At 41.2% G+C, this 23,967-nt stretch overlaps 1 protein-coding gene across 1 annotated transcript in view; it reads right to left on the reverse strand.

The window, feature by feature from the left end:
• Positions 1–17,044, reverse strand: part of LOC136875858 (cardioacceleratory peptide receptor-like) — a 293,506-nt gene extending 276,462 nt beyond the window's left edge. Inside the window, exons 1-2 of the mRNA XM_068228221.1 lie at positions 17,039–17,044; positions 16,680–16,815 (exon numbers count right to left, since the gene is read on the reverse strand). Of these exons, the coding sequence (XP_068084322.1) occupies positions 16,680–16,815; positions 17,039–17,044 (142 nt within the window). The remainder of the gene's footprint in view (positions 1–16,679; positions 16,816–17,038) is intronic.
• Positions 17,045–23,967: the final 6,923 nt, after the last annotated feature.

The following is a 23,967-nucleotide window of genomic DNA, read 5'->3' on the forward strand; positions in this document are numbered from 1 at the left end:
AAGTGGTTTTAACCACCCCCATCCCCAGTGATGGGGAAAGAACCAAACCAGTCGAGTAAGTGGGTGTGCGGTTTGATTCACGTAACTTTCACCTTGCATTCAAGAGATAGTGGGTTCGAACCTCACTATCGGCAGCCCTGCAGATTCCGTGGTTTTCTATTTTCACACGAGGTAAATGCTGGGGCTGTACCTCAATTAATGCCACGCGCCCTTCCCTCCGATCGCCGACTTACAAGGAAAAATCACTGGAATGAATTACAATAAGAACAGATATATTTTACTTAATTGCAATTACATATTACTCTTTCAACAAGTTCCTAATCCGTAAAATTACAATTACATCAAACAGGGTCTGTCTTAAGAAAATTACTGATGGTTCTTCGAATGGGCCTAGAATCCTAAGGAGATCAATGACGAATTTTTTCGAATGGGTCTAGTGTCTTAAGGAAATCAGTGACAATGTTTTGAGTCATGCTAGATTCTTAACGAAATCGCGGACGAATTTTTCGAATGAGGCTAGAGTCTTAAGCAAAACGCTGACGACTTTTTCTTGCGAAGCTAGATTCTTAAAGAAATCACTGACGAAATTTTCGAATGGGGCTAGAGTCTTAAGGAAATTACTGATGGCTTTTTCGAGTGAAGCTAGCGAAAGAAATCACTGATGATTTGTTTTCGAATGGGGCTAGAGTCTTAACGAAATCACCGACGATTTTTATAATGTGGCTGGGGTGATACCATAGTTTACAAGGAAAAATGTATCAAATATTTTTCCTGTTTTAAGAAATATACTTTTTAGCACAGAGACATTAAATGGCTACCATAATTAATACAAGGGTAATGGTTACAACGATATACAGATTCATAGAATCCTACATCCCAGAAGGGCGACTAAGCAAACCTCGCAGAATAAAGATGAGAAGCGAAATGCCTATCTCCCTTTCAGCGACAATACTACAAATCGAATTGCCAAGGCCCCCCGCAAGCACAATATAAAAACTGTGTTTTTCACCGTCACAAAAACAGCTCACACTATGGACAACAGCAACCTCTATTACACCCTGGGGTGTACACAATTAACTGTACTTGCGGCACGGTATACATTGGCCAAACTTGCCGATCCACTGATGCTCGTATTAAGGGACACCAAAGAAATATCCGTCTCAAGCAGCCACAGAAGTCAGCTATATCAAAGCACGCCCTATCAACGGGTCATGATGTTGTGTTCCAAGATGTTCGAGCTCTTACCGACACTAAACACTACACGTCTAGGATTATACGGAAAACTGTGGAAAGACGTAAAAATGCTAACAATTACAACAGGGACACTGGCTATCAGCTAAGTAATACGTGGTTGCCAGCCATTAAAGATTTACGTAGGCAATTCATTTTCCTGTCCTTTCACTATTGCTATTCGGTTTCGGTGTTTCCAAACTTCTACTCTCTTCGTCAACAGACGGTTCACTCTGCGCACAGTCGCGAACGAGAATACCACTTACTACAGACCAACAGTAAAGCATTCTTAAATTTAAACCTTCATTATTAGAGAAGTTTTTCTCGTTAACAGAACAGATTTTCTTCTGAAGACACGGAGCAGTCTTTTTCTGCGAAATGTAAAGAATGTCGCCTTTTTTTCTGACACGGATAACATCCAACAGACTATTATCATGTCTAAGAGACTTGGAATATCTAAAACGACTTTTCCCCACACATTTTATTTCAGTTGGTGACACTGAGCAGTTGGTCGGTAGATGCAGAGTGGGTTTTGTCTCATAAGTGGTCGCGGCTGGTCATTGGTCCAACAGCTCTGTACTCTGACCGGCCAACCGAGCAGAGGTGGGGTGGCCACGGCTCTACCGTGGCTCAACGCCTCTGCATTCGGGAGACGGGACTGGGCTCGGCCTCACGGCCGGCCCTAAGCGTCGGCTGTCCTGAGAATGGTTACCGTGGTTTTCCATTTCTCTGCACCAAGACGAATGCCGGGACAGTTCCTAGTATGGGCCACGGGCAATAACCCCCTCACCTTCTCCGAGCATCTCCTTCACCGTAACTAATCTCCCGGTCTGCGAGACGGCGGAACCGTCTGAGAGGCCCGCCTTCCCCTTCAGGGGAGGAATGAAAACATTTTTGTAGTAGTGGTAGTAGTAGTAATAGTAGTAGTTTTTGCTATTTGCTTTACGTCGCACCGACACAGGTATGTCTTATAGCGACGATGTGATAGGAAAGGCCTAGGAATTGGAAGGATGTGGCCGAGGCCTTAATTAAGGTACAGCTCCGGCATTTGCCTGGTGTGAAAATGGGAAACTACGGAAAACCATCTTCAGGGCTGCCGATAGTGGGGCTCGAACCCACTATCTCCCGATTACTGGATACTGGCCTCACTTCAGCGACTGCAGCTATCTAGCCGCAGCATTTGCCTGGTGTGAAAGTGGGAATCAACGCAAAAACCTCATTCAGAGTTTCCGACGATAGGATTAGAACCCACTAACTCTGAATGCAAGTTCACTGCTATGCGATCCTAACCGCACGGCCATCTCGGTAGCTAGCTCCGAGAATAAAAGTATTTAATCCACCGAAACAGTTTGATCTACGAAATGAGAGTGTATGGTCCACCGACGGTGGGATCTCGAAAATTTTAAAATTTAAACGAGAACTTTCAGTTTGAAACTAGAACAATACAGGGGTATCTTGTTCGTCCGTTGATAATTCCCGTAACATTGCCTTACTCTTCAAAGCGGCTCTAAGTGAATGTGTCCACGCTTTCTTCAGGTGTTGGTTCTCATACATTATTGTATCCTCTCCAGAGCTTGAAATCTCTTATAATACTGGGAAATCGTAATGAAATATTAAATGGAAACCACTCGGTGGGGAATCTCCAAGACTTGGTAGTTTATAAATATCTTCTTCTTCTTAATCTGTTTATTGTCCAGGATTGGCTTTTCCCTCGGACTTAGCGAGGGATCACACCTCTACCGCCTCAAGGGCAGTGTCCTTGAGCTTCAGACATCGTATCGGGGGATACAACTAAGGAGAATGATCAGTACCTCGCCCAGGCGGCCTCACCTGCTATACTGAACAGGGGCCTTGGTGGGGGATAGGAAGATTGGAAGGGATAGACAAGGAAGAGGGAAGGAAGCGGCCGTGGCCTTAAGTTAGGTACCATCCCGGCATTTGCGTGGAGGAGAAGTGGGAAACCACGGAAAACCACTTCCAGGATGGCTGAGGTGGGAATCGAACCCACCTCTACTCAGTTGACCTCCCGAGGCTGAGTGGACCCCGTACCATCCCTCGTACCACTTTTCAAATTTCGTGGCAGAGCCGGGAATCGAACCCGGGCCTCCGGGGGTGGCAGTTAATCACACTAACCACTACACCACAGAGGCGGAGTTTATAAATATACGAAAGAATAAAATGATAATATATTATTATTATTATTATTATTATTATTATTATTATTATTATTATTATTATTATTATTATTATTATTATTATTATTATTATGGTTGATGGTGTGGGTTACTGTAGTCACGTCCTAGTTCACGAACCATGGGCAACGGCTGAGTGGCCTAGTAAGTGATCCTGAGAGTCGGGATACCAGTTGCTATGGAATGGGAGTGGGATCTCGGACATATTCCGTGTCATGGCCCCCTTTGTGCTGAGGCGACCACGACTATACAATCCACCGATAGTCCCAAACCGTTAGAGGAGAGATCCTCTCTTGGACAATGTGTAAGTAGGGTAGCATCCTGCTTCATGAATTTACCGAGAACGAGCTCGATAGCTGCAGTCGCTTAATTGCGGCCAGTATCCAGTATTCGGGAGATAGTGGGTTCGAACCCCAATGTCGGCAGCCCTGTAGAGGGTTTTCCGTGGTTTCTCATTTTCACACGAGTAAAATGCTGGGGCTGTTCCTTAATTAAGGCCACGGACGCTTCCTTCCCACTCCTAGCCCTTTCTTGTCCCATTGTCGCCATAAGACCTATCTGTATCGGTGCGACGTAAAGCAGCTTGTAAAAAATTACCGAGCTCAGAACATTTTAAGCAAGCCTCGGACCTATGGGAGTAACGGGGTCCCACTCCCATTTGACAGGCGAGCGACACCTTGGAAACAACATGGCAAACGAAATGGAATTCGATGGGGAACTATCAATATTAACGGGGCTTATGGAAGTAAGAAAGTAGAACTGGCAGAGTCAGCAAAGAGGATGCATCTGGATATACTAGGAGTAAGCAATATTCGGGTAAGGAGAGATAACGATGAAGAGATAAGAGATTATTAAGGGTACTTGACGGGTGTTAAAACGGGAAGGGCAGAGTGTTTGGTAGGGCTGTTTATCAGCAATACTATTCCACGCAACATAGATATGTTAGGCACGTAAATGAGCGAATGATGTAGGTAGAATTGGCAGGTGGAGGAATTAGGACGAGAATTGTTTCAGTGTATTCACCATGTGAGGGTGCAGATGAGGACGAAGTTGTCGAGTTTTATGAAGCATTGAGTGACATCGTAGTCAGGGTCAACTGCAAGGATAGGATAATGCTAATGGGGGATTTCAATGCGAGAGTTGGAAGTAGAACTGAAGGATACGAAAAGGTGATTGGTAAATGTGGGGAAGATATGGAAGCTAATGGGAATGGGAAGCGATTGCCGGACTTCTATGCTAGTATGGGTTTAGCAGTTACGAATACATTCTTCAAGCATAAACCTATTCACTGCTACACATGGGAGGCTAGGGGTACCAAATCCATAATAGACTATATCTAAATAGACTTCGAATTCGGGAAGTCTGTTAGGAATGTAGGGGTTTACAGGGATTTTTCGTTGATACAGACCACTACCTGATCTGTAGTTAACTAAGTATATCTAGGCCTAGGACAGAGAAAGTGAAATCTCTCTACAAACGAATAAGGTTGCAAAATCTCCAGGACGAGGAAATTAGACAGAAGCCCATGGATATTATTAGTGAGAAGTTTCGAACAGTAGACAGTAAGCAGGTTCAGGATATAGGGAGATAATGGGTGGCGTACAGGGATGCTGTATTAGAAACAGCAAGGGAATGCCTAGGAACGACTGCGTGTAAATATGGGAAAAGCGAACGTCTTCGTGGAATGAGCGCAGCTTGTAAACATAAAAAAGAAGGCGTATCGAAAATGGCTCCAAACAAGGGCCGAGGCAGACAGGGAATTTTACGTAGATGAAAGAAACAGAGTGAAACACATTGTTATTGCTAGTTGGTTTACGTCGCACCGACACAGATAGGTCTTATGGCGACGATGGGACAGGGAAGGGCTAGGAGTGGGAAGGAAGCGGCCGTGGCCTTAATTAAGGTACAGCCCCAGCATTTGCATGGTGTGAAAATTGGAAACCACGGAAAACCATTTTCTGGGCTGCCGACAGTGGGGTTCGAACCTACTATCTCCCGAATACTGGATACTGGCCGCACTTAAGCGACTGCAGGTATCGAGCTCGGTGCACTGTTATTGAATCTGAAAAGAAGTCGTGGAAATATTTTGGTAATAACCTGGAAAGGCTAGGTCAAGCAGCAGGGAAACCGTTCTGGACAATAATGAAGAATCTTAGGAAGGGTGGGAAAAGGGAAATGTACAGTGTTTTTGGGTAATTCAGGTGAACACATAATATATCCCAAGGAATCACTGGACTAGAGGAGGGAATATTTTGAAAATCTTCGCAACGTAAATAGAAATCTCCTGGTGGTGTCGCGAACAGCCAAGCTCATAAGGAGGAAGAAAATTATGTCGGTGAAATTACGCTTGAGGAAGGGGAAAGGATGGTAAATGAACTCAATTATCATAAAGCAGCAGGAACACATGAAATCAGACCTGAATTGGTGATGTATAGTGGGAAGGCAGGGTTGAAATGGCTTCATAGAGTAGCAAGATTAACATGGAGTGTTGGTAAGGTACCTTCAGATTGGAAAGCAGTAATTGCGCCTGTCTATAAACAAGGGAACAGAAAGGATTGCAACAACTATCGAGGTATCTCATTGATTAGTATACCAGGCAAGGTATTTACTGGCATCTTGGAAGGGAGGGTGCGATCAGTGGTTGAGAGAAAGTAGGATAAAAACCAGCGTGGTTTCCGACCACAGAGAGGCTGTCAGGATCAGATGTTAAGTATGCGCCAGGTAATGGAAAAATGTTACGAGAGGAATAGACAGTTATGTTTCGTAGATCTAGGGAAACCATATGACAGGGTACCGAGGTAAAAGTTGTTTGCCATACTGGGGGACTATGGAATTAATTGTAGATTATTAAAATCAGTCAAAGGCATTTATGTTGACAATTGGGCTGCAGTGAGAATTGATGGTAAAATGAGTTCTTGGTTCAGGGTACTTACAGGGGTTAGACAAGGCTGTAATCGTCCACCTTTGTTGTTCGTAGTTTACATGGATCATTTGCTGAAAGGTATAAAGTGGCAGGGAGGGATTAAGTTAGGTGGAAATGTAGTAAGCAGTCTGGCATATTGAGCCAAAAGCCTGCAGTCTAATATCTTGGAACTTGAATATAGGTACAATGAGTATGGTATGAAAATTATCCTCTCGAAGACTAAATTGATATCAGTAGGTAAGGAATTCAACAGAACTCAATCTCAGATTGGTGATACAAAGCTGGAACAGCTTGACAATTTTAAGTTTTTAGGTTTCGATAGTAAGTGAGATTGAATCGAGGTGTAGTAAAGCTAATGCAGTGAACTCACCGTTGCGATCAGCAGTATTCTGTAAGAAGGAAGTCAGCTACCGGACAAAACTATCTTTACATCGGTCTGTTTTCAGACGAACTTTGCTTTACAGGTGCGAAAGCTGGGTGGACTCAGGATATCTTATTCGTACGTTGGAAGGAACAGACATGAAAGTATCGAGAATGGTTGCTGGTAAAAACAGGTGAGAACAATGGCAGGAGGGTACTCGGAACGAGGAGATAAAAGCTAAGTTAGGAATGAACTCGATGGATAAAGCTGTTCGCAGGAACCGGCTTCGGTGCTGGTGTCATGTGAGGCGAATGGAGGAACATAGGTTACCTAGGAGAATAATGAACTCTGTTATGGAGGGTAAGAGAAGTAGAGGGAGACCAAGGCAACGATGGTTGGTCTCAGTTCCTAACTATTTAAGAGGTATAGAACTAAATGCGGCCACAGCACTAGTTGCAACCGAGGATTGTGGCAACGTTTAGTAAATATACAGAGGCTTGTAGACTGAACGCTGAAAGGCATAACCGTCTATAATGATAATGTATATATTGTACCAGTAAAATAGCCTGACTTTATTAATTAATTTTACAGTTAGCACGAAGTAGATCTCAGGGCAACACTGGGTGATTTCTAGCCAGGGCTTGGTACAGGAGGCAGGGTCCCATCTACAAGAACTTTTTAAAATAAATTGATTAATAGTTTTTAATTCAGAGAATGCATCTTAAAGTGCACATCACTTTACTGTTGATAGTTGCTGTCTTCAACATCGCTTTTTGATGACCCTTGCTCCCACTTCACCAGGCTGAAGGGGACTGGAACACGTTCTGCAGGTTGCCAATATTACGTTTTGATGAGGCCGGAACACCCAGGTTGGTTTGATTTGGGTTTGAGTCTCGAACTTACGACGTTATGGACGATCTCTGACGTTCTCCGACGATCTCCGACGATGTTGCGGGGTAATCACTCGTCACATAACTTATACGAGTGTCCAGTATTACACAGTCCCCGACACTTTGGTTTAACAGCACTGTTTCATTTAATATGGTTGTGCTATGCAGTCGAATTCACTGCTAATCTTGTGGACAGAATTTATAAGTTCACTAAAGGTGAAGATGCGGGTAGCATCGAGATTGGAAGAAAATAAAGCACAGTTCATGAATAGAAATAATGAAACTGAAAATTGTTCACGCACTTGGCACAGTTCGTGATGATTTTCCACTAAATAAAGGAGCACTTGACATTGAATGAAATGTATGACTGGTCTAGAGTTTATCAAAGACACTGCTGTGGGCCGATGACCTTCGATGTTAGGCCCCTTTAAACAACAAGCATCATCATCATCAAGACACTGCTGTCAGTCATGCAATAATACTAAACACATTGACGAAGAACTAAGTTTGAAATGAAAGCACAGTTTCGTTCTTTTTTACTTAAGATTCTGTGATAGAGTTGATTTAAGAAACTGCTGTCAATCACATAAAAATAATTTACACATTGTTCAGAAGATATAATACACAATTTTGTTTGAATTGGATAAAGAACACAGATTGAGTTCGGAGTGAAACCTTGGCGTCGTAGCACACGATTATGGTAATCACTTGCATTAACATTCATGTGAAAGTCCGGACACTTCATAAATACCCTTGTTTATAAATGAAATTATGCTGACTGAGATTTAACAAAATGTCACAGTTAATAGTATAACGTAGTAGTGTTACATTGTAATTAATGACATGTTTGTTCAGAGGCTAAGTTTCACACAGCAAAAGTGGTGCTAAACTACGTTCTACAAGAACGACAGTAAGTTATATCGAGAAGTTTCTACAAGCGCACAGAATATAAGTTCAACTCAACTGTTGTCACTTAAGTCCAATACATGACTTGTCATAATCAGAGTTCCAACACACGCAAAATTTATAAGTTCAACTTGATTGATAGACTCAATGTCCATTATAAAGTCTCTGTTATACATTAGAGTTCAACACGACTGTCAGAGTTAAAGTCCCACACGGAGACTTTGAATCATTCGAAGTTAGACTCTGTCAGCACTTCGACGAACACAGCAGCGTGGAGAGTCAGGCTGGACACCCAGCTATGTCTGTCTGATCAGGGTCAAGTGTGCTCAGCTTATATTAAATTTGGGGCTCCTACGTCATCTGATAACGTGATCGCTTCGAAGTTGATTATTTCGCGAATCCCTCGACGGATTTTCTTGAGATTTACAATTTGTGACATTTATGTTATCCTCTTCAAACCGACGTATCATTCAAGTCACTGCGATTATTATTAGAGAAGTTTTAAAAATTTTCCACATCGAATGTTCGCGAAGGGGTAACGTTCATATCCAGAACATACCAGACCATGCAGGCTACACGTGGGGTCAGGCGGGTAGTCTATATTGTACCTGCAGCTACGTCACACACACAGCTGTCACCGGCTCGCCTGTTCGCTCCTCCAAACGTAAACACAGTAAGTTCGCTCTGAGTGTCTTGCGTGACGATGAAGTACAATTAATTGTCAAAAAAATACGGCATGTACATGTCGTAACCGGTACAGTATGTATAATATTAATAATTGTACGTATGGCCTGCTCTTACTGCGTTGTAGACAAATTTGTTCGATGCTATTTCCGCTACCTAGCTGTTAATTTTTAGGCTCCATTTCACTCTATCAGTTGCTGAGGTAAGATCAACTGTTTTATTTATCCCGGCAAATTTAGGGATGTGCCCCATTTCTTGTACTTAATCAATTTCTTACACATAATTAACATTTATCTAATACACACTTATGAACAGTGGTGGCTGGGCTGGTGTAGAGAATCAGTTGCGTGCTGTAACCCATCCCCCCTCCAAAAAATAAAAATATTTAGAAACTGAGTATTCCACACTGAACAAACACGCAAACAAACCCAATATATACACACATTCCTCATAAAAAACTAGAAAATTATATAATTAAACACACAATAACACCTGCAATGGCAAAATATTCACGAACTCAATCACTTGGTGTGAACGCGCAAAAACATATATATAGCATGGTCAAAATATATTCGTATATATCAAAATTAAGGGCTAAACACTTAACAAGATAAGTACAGCAAGAATTCTGAGATATGTGTTACAATTATGGGAAGATATAGAGGGTCTACCTTTTACGATTCTCGAAATGACGACATGTGTTTTAATCGACCTAAGTTATAGCACAAGAAATCGTAAAGCCTTTGGAACTGTGGTTGCAAATCAAACATTCATGGAAAGAAGTAAAAAGATCACTTTAAAACAGCGGGCGAAAACGCAAGAACAACACATTGCATTCAGGAAGAGATTTTGAAAGGAGAAGAAGAAAATCCAGACTAAGATAACTTCAAACGCGCTCTTTAATTTGGCATGACGAAGTAATAATAATAAGAATAATAATAAGAAGAAGAACCCTATGACCTCAACTCCAGCGTGCAGGTATTATATTTGAAACATCTCTGCGTCAATTTCAAGAGTAAACTGGATTTCTGCTTGGTGATTCACTGCCGAATTTTATTTTATTTAGTCGAACAAACATCAAGCGCATCACCCGAGGTTTTTTAAAAGCCGATATCATACAACATAGAGGATCCAAAGGTTTCATTTCTTTCTTTCTGTATTTCTTTCTTTCTTTCTTTCTGTCTTTTATCTTTCTTTCTTAATCTGTTTAACCGCTAGGGTTGGTTTTCCCCTCGGACTCAGCGAGGGATACCCTCTCCCGTCTCAAGGGCAGTGTCCTGGAGCGTGAGATTCGGATCGGGGGATACTGCTGGGAATGAGATAGATAGATAGAAAGATAGATAATGCCTTTATTGCTGGAGAAGTTACGGCTCAAGGCCCTCTCTTACACTTAACAACTAGAAAAGCATACTTTTACATAATTACTAATACAAATGAAACAAATAATATTATTAATAATAATAACAATAATAATAAAATCTTTCATTTTAAAATACACAAAATAAAGTACACTTAAATGACGTACCTACAGTAAGCCGTTCATTAATCTCATTCATTCCTTCATTCACTCAGCAATTATCCAGCAAGTCATCGGGACCTACTCAGAAAATGCTCGCAGCAAGCCACTTTAAACTTGCGATTAGAGGGATTGCCTCTAATGTTAGCAGGCAGCGAATTCCATGACTTGGGCGCAGAGATTATGAAGGAGCGGTTGTAAACAGCAGTGCAGTTTAAAGGTATGACAAGGTAGCAGCCAGATCTTGTATTGTGCTCATGATAGAACGAGAGGTAAGAAACAGGTGAAAACAGATAGTAGGGAGTATTAGTGGAAAGCAGAAGTGATAACCTGTGAAGTTCACGGCGGTGGTGCACGCGAAGCCACGACAGCTCATTATAATAAGGTGATATGCAGTATGAGCATCATATCGCAGATTAAACATATATCTTACGCAGCTCTTCAGGCTCCGGTACTGTTTCTTGTTACTGTCGTAGGTTATTTCTGTCAACACAGTATCATAATAGTAAAATATAGGTAGAATCAATGAGCGAATTAGTTGTACTTTAAGTCGAACAGAGAATACATTACAGAACCGTTTCAATGGATATAAGCATTTATGTACTTTATTACATGTGCTTATCACCTGTTGAGTCCAGTTTAGTGTGTCAGTCATAGTAATTCCGAAGTTAGTCACAGAAGTAGAGTACGGTATGGTTTTATTGTTTAAATTTGTTGAGGAGTTATCCTGTTACTTGAGGGGAATATAGGTTTTACTGGTACCGATAATAATAACTTGAGTTTTATTTGAGTTTATTTGCATAGAATCTAAGATGTTGAAGGTGGGAATTTATTTTAGTAATTGCAGTATCGATATCACTCAGTTTTGAATGATATTAAATATGTACACCATCCGCGTTCACTTGCAATTTGCAGAATTTGAATGCTTTTGATATATCATTAATTTGGATGATAAATAACAGTGCTCCGAGGACCGACCCCTGAGGGAAACCGTGGGTATTACTTTGCCATCCTGAACTCACATATCCAACTGGCACACTTTGCCGGCGATTTTCAAGGTAAGAGGAAAAATCCGAAGTGACACACTATTAAAATTTAACTCTCGAAGTTTCTGCAGTAGTAACTGAGGGTTGACAGCCTAATAATGTCAGTAGTCACGTCCCGTTGCTCCATTGCACGTCTGATATCATCTGTCACTCGTAGTAAAGCTGTCGCAGTGCTATGTCCTTTCCTGAAGTCGGATTTAAAGGGTTGAGGAGGGAATGCTTGGTAAGGTATTCAGTAACTTGCGTATGAACTAGACGTTCAAGTACCTTGAATAAGGGTGGTAGGATGGACATTGGAGGATAATCTGAAGGAGAATATAATTAGCTCTTCGGGTTGGGTCTAATCAGTGCATCTTTCCAAACATCTGGGAACACTCCGTTTGTCAGGCAGTAGTTAAATATATGGGTTAGTATTGTCAGAACAGCTCCTAAGATATCCTTTTCAGCGATATAGGAATATCACCATTACCTGTCGCAGTAGATGTAATAGAATATATCAGAGCTTTAAATTCATTCGAGCTGACAGTTCTAAAAGAGAATTACTCTTACACAGACTGCTGTTGAAACAAGGGGAATGCTCTTTTAGGGAAGGAGTTAGAGGCTATTCTACATCTCCCCCAGCGCGCCTGCTGTGAGATAGTGTCCCTCGCCCAGGTGGCCTCACCTGCTATGCTGAACAGTGGTCTTGTAGGGGGATGGGAAGATTGGAAGGGAAAGACAAGGAATAGGGTAGGAAGCGGTCGTGGCATTAAGTTAGGTACCATCCCGGCATTTGCCTGGAAGAGGAGTAGTTAACCACGGAAAACTACGTCGGGGATTGCTGAGGTGGGAGTAGAAACCCCTCTACTCAGTTGACCACCCGAGGCTGAGCGGACCGCGTTCTAGCCCTCGTACAACTTTTCAAATTTCGTGGCAGAGCCGGGATCGAACCCGGATCTCTGGCGGTGGCAGCTAATCACAATAACCACTACACCACAGAGGCGGGCGGTTTCATTTTTGCCCCACAAAAATCTTATTTACTTTGCTGGGATTTAACCCGCGATCCAGGGATTCGGAGTCTTACAATCCCCACCCACCTAAGGCTGAAAACCTCTGTCATGTTTACACTATTCGCTCAGATTTATAGAGTGAAAGATGAGATAAGAGCACATGGAAAAGAGGCCGGGCCCTTTTTTTAGAGCAGACTATTCTTTAACTAGACCGCTTAATAATAGAATCGAGTCACATATTATGAGACAATTAGCAATTTCCACAAAATTAAACGCTCTGTATTTAATTTTACATCGCATGGGAAGACTCAATTTCGTTTCTGTTCGTGGTGCAATTAACACGGAATTGTTTCTTTATTTCAAATATGCAGGAATATATCTCTGTGGTTTTCATTACATTGTGTTCTTACTTCAATAACATTAAACGCTTAGAATATCTGATTCCCTTATGCTTCGAATTCCGTAAAAGTAAGGTAGGAGATACAAAGTTAGCCACTTTGCCAAGGAGTTGTTTTTAATGAAGCATATTTCCTATCTCCACATAAGATTCTGAATCCTGGACTGTAAATGCTGCATCCCGAAGCCATCGAGATGACGCGCTATAGAAGAATGCAATTAATATCATGGGTAGTAAGAGGAACGAACGATTTCAGTCTGAAGAAACTCAGACTTGCCCCTAATGCATGACCACTTCCGAACATCCAAATGCAAGTGTTAACATTTTTTGGCCGTGGATCCGGCGAGATCGATCGATCAATCAATCAATCAATCAATCAATCAATCAATCAATCAATCAATCAATCAATCAATCAATCAATCAATCAATCAATCAATCAATCAATCAATCAATCAATCAATCAATCAATCAATCAATCAATCAATCAATCAATCAATCCTGATCAGCATTTAGGGCAATCGGCCAGGTGAAAGATTCCCTATCTGTTGATTTCCTTGACTTTTTTTCAACGATTGCGAAGAAGTTAGAAATTTATTGAACATCTCCCTTGGTAAGATATTCCAATCCCTAAATCTCCTTCCTATAAATGAATATTTGACCGATTTGTCCTCTTGAATTCAAACTTTATCTTCATATTGTGGTCTTTCCTACTTTTAAATACGCCATTCAATCTTTTTCGTCTATTGATGTCATTCCACGCCATCTCTCCACTGACTGCTCGGAACATACCACTTAGTCGAGCCGCTCGTCTCCTTCTTCCCAGGACTTCCCAGCCCAAACTTTGCAACATTTTTGTAACGCTACTCTTTTGTCGGAAATCACCCATAACAAATCTAGCTGCTTTTCTTTGGATTTCTTTTTTCCAGTTCTTGAATCAAGTAATCCTGGTGAGGGTCCCATACACTGGAACCATGGGCATCTTACCAGAGACTAATACGCCCTCTCCTTTACATCCTTACTACAACCCCAAAATACCCTCATAACAATGTGCAGAGGTCGGTGCCCTTTATTTACAATCATACTTATGCGATTACCCCAATGAAGATCTTTCCTTATATTAAGACCTAGGTACTTGCAATGATCCCCTAAAGGAACTTTCACCCCATCAACGCAGTAATTAAAACTCAGAGGACTTTTCCTATTTGTGAAACACACAACATGACTATTATCCCCGTTTATCATCATACCATTGCCTACTGTCCATCTCACAACATTATCGCAGTCATTTTGCAGCTGCTCACAATCTTGTAACTTATTTATTACTCTATACAGAATAACGTCATCTGCAAAACCCTTATCTCTGATTACACTTATTTACACATATCATTGATATGTATAATAAAACATAAAGGTCCAATAATACTGCCTTCAGGAATTCCCCTCTTAGTTATTACAGGGACAGATTGCAGGGACAGACGGTATTGAGATGCATATCATCGAGGACATGTGGATGGGAAAAGGCTGAGATGTGCTCCGAACCGGTACCATGACCAGATATAGATAGATAAATGTCTTACTCTGCGTAGATAACGCCATTAGGCCTTTTCTTACACTAATTTAATCACTGTAAATTGGAATCATTGGTTCGAACCCCACAGTCAGCAGCCCTGAAGATGGTTTTCTGAGGTCTCTCATTCTACATTTCATACGGATTTCTACGTAAATTTATTACCCTACACGAAGTAAGAAAGATTATGTTAAATTGCTTGTCTCTTAGTGTTAATCCGAGAAACACCTCGGGGAGGACCGCATCCGTTGCCCCTGATGTACGGTGCGCGTTGGGAAGTTCTGGCGGTCATGGCAGGACACGTTTCCTACCGCTGTCGAATTCGGGAATTTCTACTTTAACGACAGGCTCACTAGAATAAAGTCATTCAGAATGGAGATGGGAAGTTTTCATTATAAAAGAGAAATACTCCGCATAATGGCAGCTTCGATTTTCTCTTGCCTTCTACCCAACGAACAAACTCGAGTTTACAGGAATGACGACGAAAATGGCGTTGTATTACTTCCCTGCTGGCAAGCAGTCAGAGACGTTGCCATGGTAACCAGTAGGTTCGTTGTCGGTCACTCAATGTAGAACATGAAACCCGCAGAAAATAGTATTTTTCCGTCATTTGAAGAGAAAGCGAAATTATTTTCTTAACGAAAACTGTTTAAAATGAAGGCACATTGCAGATATAGTCTACGGATTTTACAGAAAATCAACAGTACAAGGGACAATTTAAAATAAAGAACCTGTTCCGGTCTTCCTATAAATCCTCCAGTCTATTAAGTGATTTCTAAATAATGTGCACATCTAAACCTCCTCCTGAGTGAGTGTTCTCTAAGTATGAAGGTTGGTCGAGATCTATACAGCCGTTTCTTCGTGATGGTGGATCTGTTTGTCCTTTTTGATGTATCATTAATTTGGATGACAAATAACAGTGGTCCGAAGACCGACCCCTGAGGGACACCTATGGTCTTACTTTGCCATCCTGAACTCACATAACCAACTGTCACACGTTGGCGGCGATTTTCCAGGTGTCTGAAAAATTGGCAAAGCAAACGAAATTACTGACAGTGGACCCCCTACTACTTTATTTATATAGACAATACGTTATTGTAATTATTGGGTAGGGCAGACCGTAGTTGTGTGTTATTCTACCGACTCCACCCAAAGGGAGAACGATTCTAAGGATATGGTTCACTATGGTGGGTTTCGAACCCACTCCTCTCCCGAATGCAGAGGTTGCTCTGTATCCATGGCCTTCTAACACGGGCGGCCACTCCGCTCGATAACCTGTAATCCGTTGAAAGTAACAATTCCACGTTCTAGTAAATCAGGGATTTGCGGTGCTGAAGAAATCAAAGTCCACAGCCTGTTCCCAGTCATTCGACCGGGTAAGGAACCGAATGAATGAAGCCCCCATCTAGTGGCGAGGAGCCGGCTGCCAAAGCCTGTCGCACTCCTCCGAGGCAATGATTAGAGACTGACAGATGTAAAGAAATGATATTGGAGAGTGTTTCTGGAATAAGAAATGACAGAGAAAACCGGAGAACCCGGAGAAAAACCTGTCTGTCCCACCTTCGCTTTGTCCAGCACAAATCTCACATGGAGTGACCGAGATTTAAACCACGGAACCCAGCGGTAGGAGTCCGGCGCGATGCCGCCTGAGCCGCGAAGGCTTAATTGCGATCCTATTACAATAAATTTCTTAACTTTCTTCGGCAACCGGCACAATTCTTATGGGGGCTTCATTCATTCCATTCCTGACGCGTTCAAATAATTTTGGCCGATAAGATTCCGTCATTTAATGTTCAATATTATGCGACACTGTTCAGAGAATTTTCGTTCTGGATGATATGTGTGCTGCGGGTCAGTATTTCTGCCACAATACAAATAGTGGATTTTCCAGGCGCAACGGTGGTATCCTCTTCTCAGTGCTTACGCTTGGAAAAACATGCTTTTTCTCAGGTCATAAATATTATAGTGTGGTACTTACCGGCCAGAGCTAGCTGCATGATGAAGAAGTTCATGCGGGACTTGCGGTTCTTGTTGAGAAACAAGGCAACTAACACTGCGGAGTTCCCCAACACGATGAGAGCAAACAGGATCCACAGTAGAGTGAACTGCTCCGTCTGGAACAGACAGGAGCAAACATTTTACTTAAAGTGAGAAATACAATATATTCCGGGGAACTAAGTAAGCAGGAAACATTCCAAAATATGGATGAATGACTTTCACACGAAGGAAAGCACGACGCTTTTCACTCACAAGTTAGGATGCGGTGACCTGAAAACCGTAATGGAACCTCGGATTATTTTAAGACCGCGAACTCACTTTCAATCCTCAGACACAGACTGTCATCACCGATGCGTGTTAAACATTGGCATGTGTGATTACTAAACAAACATCCACAGTTCTAGCCCTTCAGGCAAGCAACTCAATGTTGAAAATATCCTGGGGATATGAGCTAACAATTTTAAATAAATAAAATATAATAAAGTATGAGAATATATTCTTTATTTGTTCCCAAAACTAAACAATTTTTCTTAATCATCTTTATCCGGTCAATTAGATTAACAGTTTGCCTTTTTCTACTACTATGAGCGATAATGTGAGTCAATGCAGGGTTTCACTTAGGCCCTTATAACTACATTCTGTGTGGACATTAAAAACAATGCCTGAGGGTTTTGAATCAAGGAACATATTACAGGAAGACTTACGCAAATAAGTTAATTTGGCTACGATTTTTATAAAAAAGAAGACGAGTAAAGAAACAAGTGATTTTAGGCTGTTTTAGCGTAACTGCATTTAGGCCGGAAGAGATTTTTGGTATTTGATTTTAGTTTGATAGAGCTGTCCAAGAGTCACAATTTGAAACCTTCCCTGCCCCTTTACCCCTTTAACTTTCGCCCCAAATGAGGAAATGGCTTAATTTTAGGTTTTTCGTAGTACGGCGACCCCTATTTTGTCAGTCAAGAAATGTTTCCAACGTTAAAATATCCTAACGACTATGTCTCCTGCGCTGGTCGCAAATTTTGACGTCAGGTGAAAGGAATGCTAGTCAGAATGAATGACATTTTATTTCTCAGCTCCAAACACATTTACACATACTCATTATTATTATTATTATTATTATTATTATTATTATTATTATTATTATTATTATTATTATTAATGTCCGCCTCAGTGGTGTAGTTGTCAGTGGGATTATCTGCCACACCCGGAGCACAGGTTAGTTTCCCGGCTCTGCCAGGAAATTTTAAAAGTAGTACGAGGGCTGGAACGGGGTCCACTCAGCCTCGGAAGGCCAACTGAGTAGAGGTGGATTCGTTTCCCAACTCAGCAATCCTGGAAGTGGTTTTCCGTGGTTTCCTAATTCTCCTCTAGGCAAAGGGCGGGATGGTACATAACTTAAGGCCACGGCCGCTTCCTTCCCTCTTCCTTGTCTCTCCCTTCCAATCTTTCCATCCCCACCAAGGCCCCTGTTCAGCGAAAAAAATACCGAAATAGCGTTTTAGAATGACGAAATTTTGCGAACATTTATACCACAAACAAGTACCTCTGCCAATAAGCTAATATTTTTCATCCTACGTCAATGTTAAGTCAGAAGTGAAAACTTGATCCATTCTCCCAACTACGAGTTTGTTCGTATTTTAGACATCGCATTCACTCGGAATTCGGAGTTTAGTTTGACGCTGCATTTCTGTTGTTTAATACGAGGAGATATCATCTGACAGTGTCATGTGAAGCCGACACTCGATTTAATACTTCACTTTATCGTATTTTACGATCAGTCCGGGACTTTGTACTTTGCTTCGACAGCAGCCTTCTCTCCCCCAACACGACTGTGTCCAGACGTGAAGTAACAATGACAGAAGATTATATTTTAGATGTTTTAGGGAATTATGATATATAAGACTCTCTATCTTTATTTTTGTGTTTTAAATATTGCTCTTAGATATGTACGGAGCGAGATGGCCGTGCGGTTAGGGTACCGCAGCTGTGAATTTGTATTCGGGAGATAGTGAGTTCGAATCCCACCGTCAATAGCCCCGAAGATAGTTTTCTATACTTTCCAATTTTCACACTGGGCAAAACCTCAATGAAGACACGACTGCTCCCTTCCAAATCCTAGCTCTATCTCATCCTTCCTTCGCCGTTTAACAAGTACCAAAAAATTATCAGATAGGTTTTCGAAAACCTTAGGGAAGTGTTTGGGTAAGGAAGGAAGCGGCCTAGATTTAATGAAGGCACAGCCCTAGCATTTGCATGATATGAAAATGGAAAACCGCGTAAAACCAGTGTCAGGATTACTAAAGATGTGATTTGAACTCACAAACTCACAGCTACGCATAAAACTCGTGAATGAATATGTGGACAGTTATCACACGATATATATACGTTCTTTCTGTGACCGAGTGAGCTGCTGCGCGGTCTGCGTCACGTAGCTGTCAGCTTGCATTCGGGAGATGGTTGTTCGAACTCCACTGTAGACAGATCTGGAGATTGATTTGCGTGGTTTCCCATTTCCACACCAAGTCAAGAACGTTAATCAAGGCCACGGTCGATTCCTTCCCAATTCTAGACCTTTCGTGTCCCATCGTCGCAAATTACGACATAATGCAAATTGTAAAAACATATATTTCCGTGATTGTTCAATAACCTTGTAAATACTATCGAATATAAACAATACAACACGTTCGAAAAGTCTTCCTCTGACGACGCTATTCTTCTCAGCACTGAGCATGCGCGGTGCACTGAATAGACGAGTCCGTATACTGTGAGGTTGGCTGGGTACCATACTAACAAATGCATATGCGAGAAACACTAGTACAACTAGTACAACACTGGTACAAACAACAATGTTCTTCTTCTTCTAGGGCTTTTCTCACATGTATGGGGTCCCGGGGGGGGGGGGGGGGGGGTTGCGTACTGTGTCACATATGTGGATTTGGCGCTGTTTAACGGCTGGATGCCTTTACTGACGCCAACCCTATATGGAGGGATGTAATCACTATTGCGTGTTTCTGTTGTGGTTGGCAGTGTGGTGTGTTGTCTGAGTATGAAGAGGAGAGTTAATAATAATAATAATAATAATAATAATAATAATAATGTTATTTGCTTTACGTCCCACTGACTACTTTTTAAGGTCTTCGGAGACGCCGAAGTGCCGGAATTTAGTCACGCAGGAGTTCTTTTACGTGCCAGTAAATCTACCGACACGGGGCTGTCGTATTTGAGCACCTTCAAATACCACCGGACTGAGCCAGGATCGAAGAGGAGAGTGATGGGACAAACATGAATATCCAGTCCCCGAGCCAGAAGAATTAATCGAACGCGATTAAAATCCCTGACCCGGCCGGAAATTGAACCCGGGACACTCTGAACCAAAGGCCTCACCGCTGACCATGCAGCCAAGGAGTCGTACTGCATACAACTGTGTTGTCAGTTACAAAGGAACATCCCCCGTATGGAAAGTATCCTAATAATACTTACAGTAATCCCACAAATGTTCAAAACATTTCTTAGCAGATAAAGTAGTGGCCCCGATACTACGAAAGAAGTAAAATTAAGCCATTTCCTCAATTGTGCAGAAAGTTGAAGGGCTAAAGGTCCCGGAAGTGTTTCAAATTGTGAGTCTTAGATAACTCTATCAAACTATTAAAAAAAAAGCAAAGTCACCTCCGTACAGGCCATGAAGGCACATGGAGGAGTGGAAGGTAAAGGCTTCCACCATTGTTAACCTCGGCACGTGATGGGGTAGAGTGATTAGCTCTAGGCCCGGCCGCCTTTGCCCCCAGGAATTAACCTGGTACTCATTTTTGGTGTAGGCTGAGTGAACCTCAGGGCCATACGCACCTCCGGAAGTGGAAATCTCGTTTCTTAAATTTTACGACTTCCTGACGGGGATTCGAACCCATGTCCTTCCGGGCGAACCGAGCACGCCTTTACCGCCTCGGCCAGGCAGCCCCTAAAAATATAAAAACGAATTTCAAAAATCACTCCCGGCCTAAATGCAGTTCCGAATAAACAGCCTAAAATCGCTTGTTTCTTTACTCGTTTTCTTTTTGATTCAAATCCCAGCCAAATTAACTTATTTACATAATTCTTCCTGTAATGTGTTCATGGTTCAATACCCTGAGGTGTTTTTTTTTTAAATATCACACCGAATGTAGTTATGAGGGCTTATGTGAAACTCTGCATTGACTCACATTAGCGCTCGTAGTGGTAGAAAAAGGCAAACTGCTAATCTAATCGACCGGATAACGTTGATTAAGAAAGGGATTGTAATTTTTAGGAATGAATAAAGAAAATATCCTCATATTTTATTATATTTACCTAAAATTCGTAGCTCATATCCCTAGAATGTTTCCAACAATGAGTTGCTTGCCTGAAGGGCTAGAACTGTGGGTTTCCGTTCGAAGTTTTGATCGTCGAGATCCAAATATTGCACTTACCCCATCGTGAAATGAACGACAGGAATGTTACGACACTCCATTTCAAACTTTCTCATGCGTTTCCTGCTTCCTCCTTTATTATTAAGCTCGTAAGTGGACCACTAGAGCCGGAAGAAGGCACGCGGATAAATACCGAGAGCGAATGTAGGCCACATATGTATGCGGGAACTCGAGCGGTAATCATTTGTGAGGGGTGCGTTAAAGAGGACAGTCCCTTTACTACACATTCAGTCTCTCCCTTTATAGATATCAATCAGGAATGTGGATTATTAAGTCGAGAGGATGGGAATATTCTCAAGGAACAGCACGCGCGTGTGTGTGTGTGTGTTTTTTCCGTTAGACGTCCCGACTTCTGAGGCACAATACCTCGTGGATGTTAAATCTCCTCTTCCTCTGCATCAGGATATTTGATAATTTTACATCATCTTTTACCAACTGCGAAACGTTTACCGATAAAAACCGCAAATAAATAAATAAATAAATAAATAAATAAATAAATAAATAAATAAATAAATAAATAAATAAATAAATATATCAAGCACCACTAATCAGAATTTACCAGGCAAGTTGGCCGTGCGGATAGGGGCGCGCGGCTGTGAGCTTGCATCCGTGAGATATTGGGTTCGAACCTGAAGATGGTTTTCCGTGGTGTCCCGTTTTTACACCAGGCAAATACTGGCGTTGTATCTTAATTAAGGCCACGACCGCTTCCTTCCCGCTCCTAGGCCTCTCCTATCTTATCGTCGCCATAAGACCTGTCTGTGCGGGTGCGCCGTAAAGCAAATAATAAAAATAATAAACTAATCTACTGTCACCTGGCTGGCAGATTCCCTATCATTTTTTTCTCCTCGTCTTTTATTACATTATATCAAAAAACTTGAAAATTTATGAACACTTGTTTGCCAGAATTTAAGAGAAAGCTAACCCACAAATTGTTAAAGAATGTTTTATTGTCATATTTGGATATTACTTTTATATATTTACTAGCTGAAGACAACCCCCTTCGCCGGTTTTTTTTTGTACATCAGTGCGGTTTTCTCTACATAATACAAAGACGTCCATTAAACGACCACTCTTTTTCTGTTTTTCTTTTATTTTTATTATATTTTCGTGATATATAAATATCTTACATTCTAAGATTTCATAAAAATGAATTCTTATAGATTACATTTGATGTCTTGTTGTGTGGCGCATGCGCAAACAGATTTTCTGCTTGTCCGACACGCAAGGAAACAATGTAGAGCTGACCATGTGTGAAACAGGAATCCTTCAAATTAACTCCACAATGTGGAACGTTTGACTCTGAACCTTACTGATAGTCATACTATAAGCTAATCTCACTGGAAATTATAATCGTTTCAAACAGAATAACAAATCATTTGAGATCAATGGAATTCTTGGTATGAAAACCGATTTCCCTTTCTCTTTGCCGGTTAGGATTACTGCTTCAATGATATTGTAAAGGTGCTGTTTCACTAAGTATCTGTTTTATATTCGAGAATTACACAAAATACTTACAGATGTACTCAAGCAGCAAACAGTTGTGGTTCCGAAGTCACCATATTCCTGCGAGATTAATCAAGGACGGTATATAAAATCGAGGAGTACACATTCTCACTCATTTTAATGCATTCAATGACGAAGTCAGTCATTTTCGAGCCCCACATCTCCCAAACCACCACAGCTACAGGCACGCAACGAATATAGTGTACGATTGGAGAATGCACCTACAGTAATACCACACATAAACACCAATAGTGTGCAGTGGGTAGTTCTGACTGCAAGGTGAAATATACGAACACACATCTCTATTTTATATAAAGTCGGCCATTTTCAACCTCCACATCTAAGATGAAATTCTAAAAGAATTCAACTATATTAGGTCCACATATTGAATACACTTCTGCCCTTTAATAAACGGTCTGTTTAAAAGTTACATAGTTGTTTAAAATACCTTGGGCATGTTTCGACCTAGCAAAATAACAAAAAAGAATGACATACTTACAAAATCAGTGATACATTAAAAAAAACAGATAACATACAGTCAACAAATTCAATGGGTGCTTATGTTAAAATGTACATACCTTCAATATTAAAAATATATACATCAAGTACAATGGAAATTGTTAAAAATGTAGATGGACTCAAACTTGGACAAAATAAGTTTTGAGTGCCGGTCCAACCGTATTTAATACAATATTCGTTGGCTGGAGGAAATATTTAAAGAATAGAGAAAACAGATGTTGTTCTAATCTCTCATGTTTCTGGAAAACGGAGTGAAGATTTTAAAAGATCCGTTGTGTGGCATCGCAGAGAACACAAGTATAGTCAGGATGTCCTCTTTCCTCCAGCCCTATGCTTGTGTAGATCAGGTTGGATCGGTGTTGATCGTGGGTAGTTGTGACTGCAAGGCCAAACACATGGACATACACACACACAAACACACACGTCTATTTATATGTATAGTTGGCCACTTTCATCCCCCACATCTCCTACACCACAATAATAATAATATTAATAATAATAATAATAATAATAATAATAATAATAATAATACCGAGGCACTTGGTGCATCCCGTGCCCCATTACTACCCATATTTCCTGTGGAGAAGTGTATGGATAATAATAATAATAATAATAATAATACCGAGGCACTTGGTGCATCCCGTGCCCCATTACTACCCATATTTCCTGTGGAGAAGTGTATGGATAATAATAATAATAATAATAATAATAATAATAATAATAATAATAATAGCTCTACTCAAGATTATTCGTCTGCTATCGTCATTCCATGTCATCTCTCCTCTGAGAGCTTAGCTGAAC

This window comes from Anabrus simplex, chromosome 6, assembly GCF_040414725.1.
Source record: "Anabrus simplex isolate iqAnaSimp1 chromosome 6, ASM4041472v1, whole genome shotgun sequence".
Lineage (NCBI taxonomy): Eukaryota > Metazoa > Arthropoda > Insecta > Orthoptera > Tettigoniidae > Anabrus > Anabrus simplex.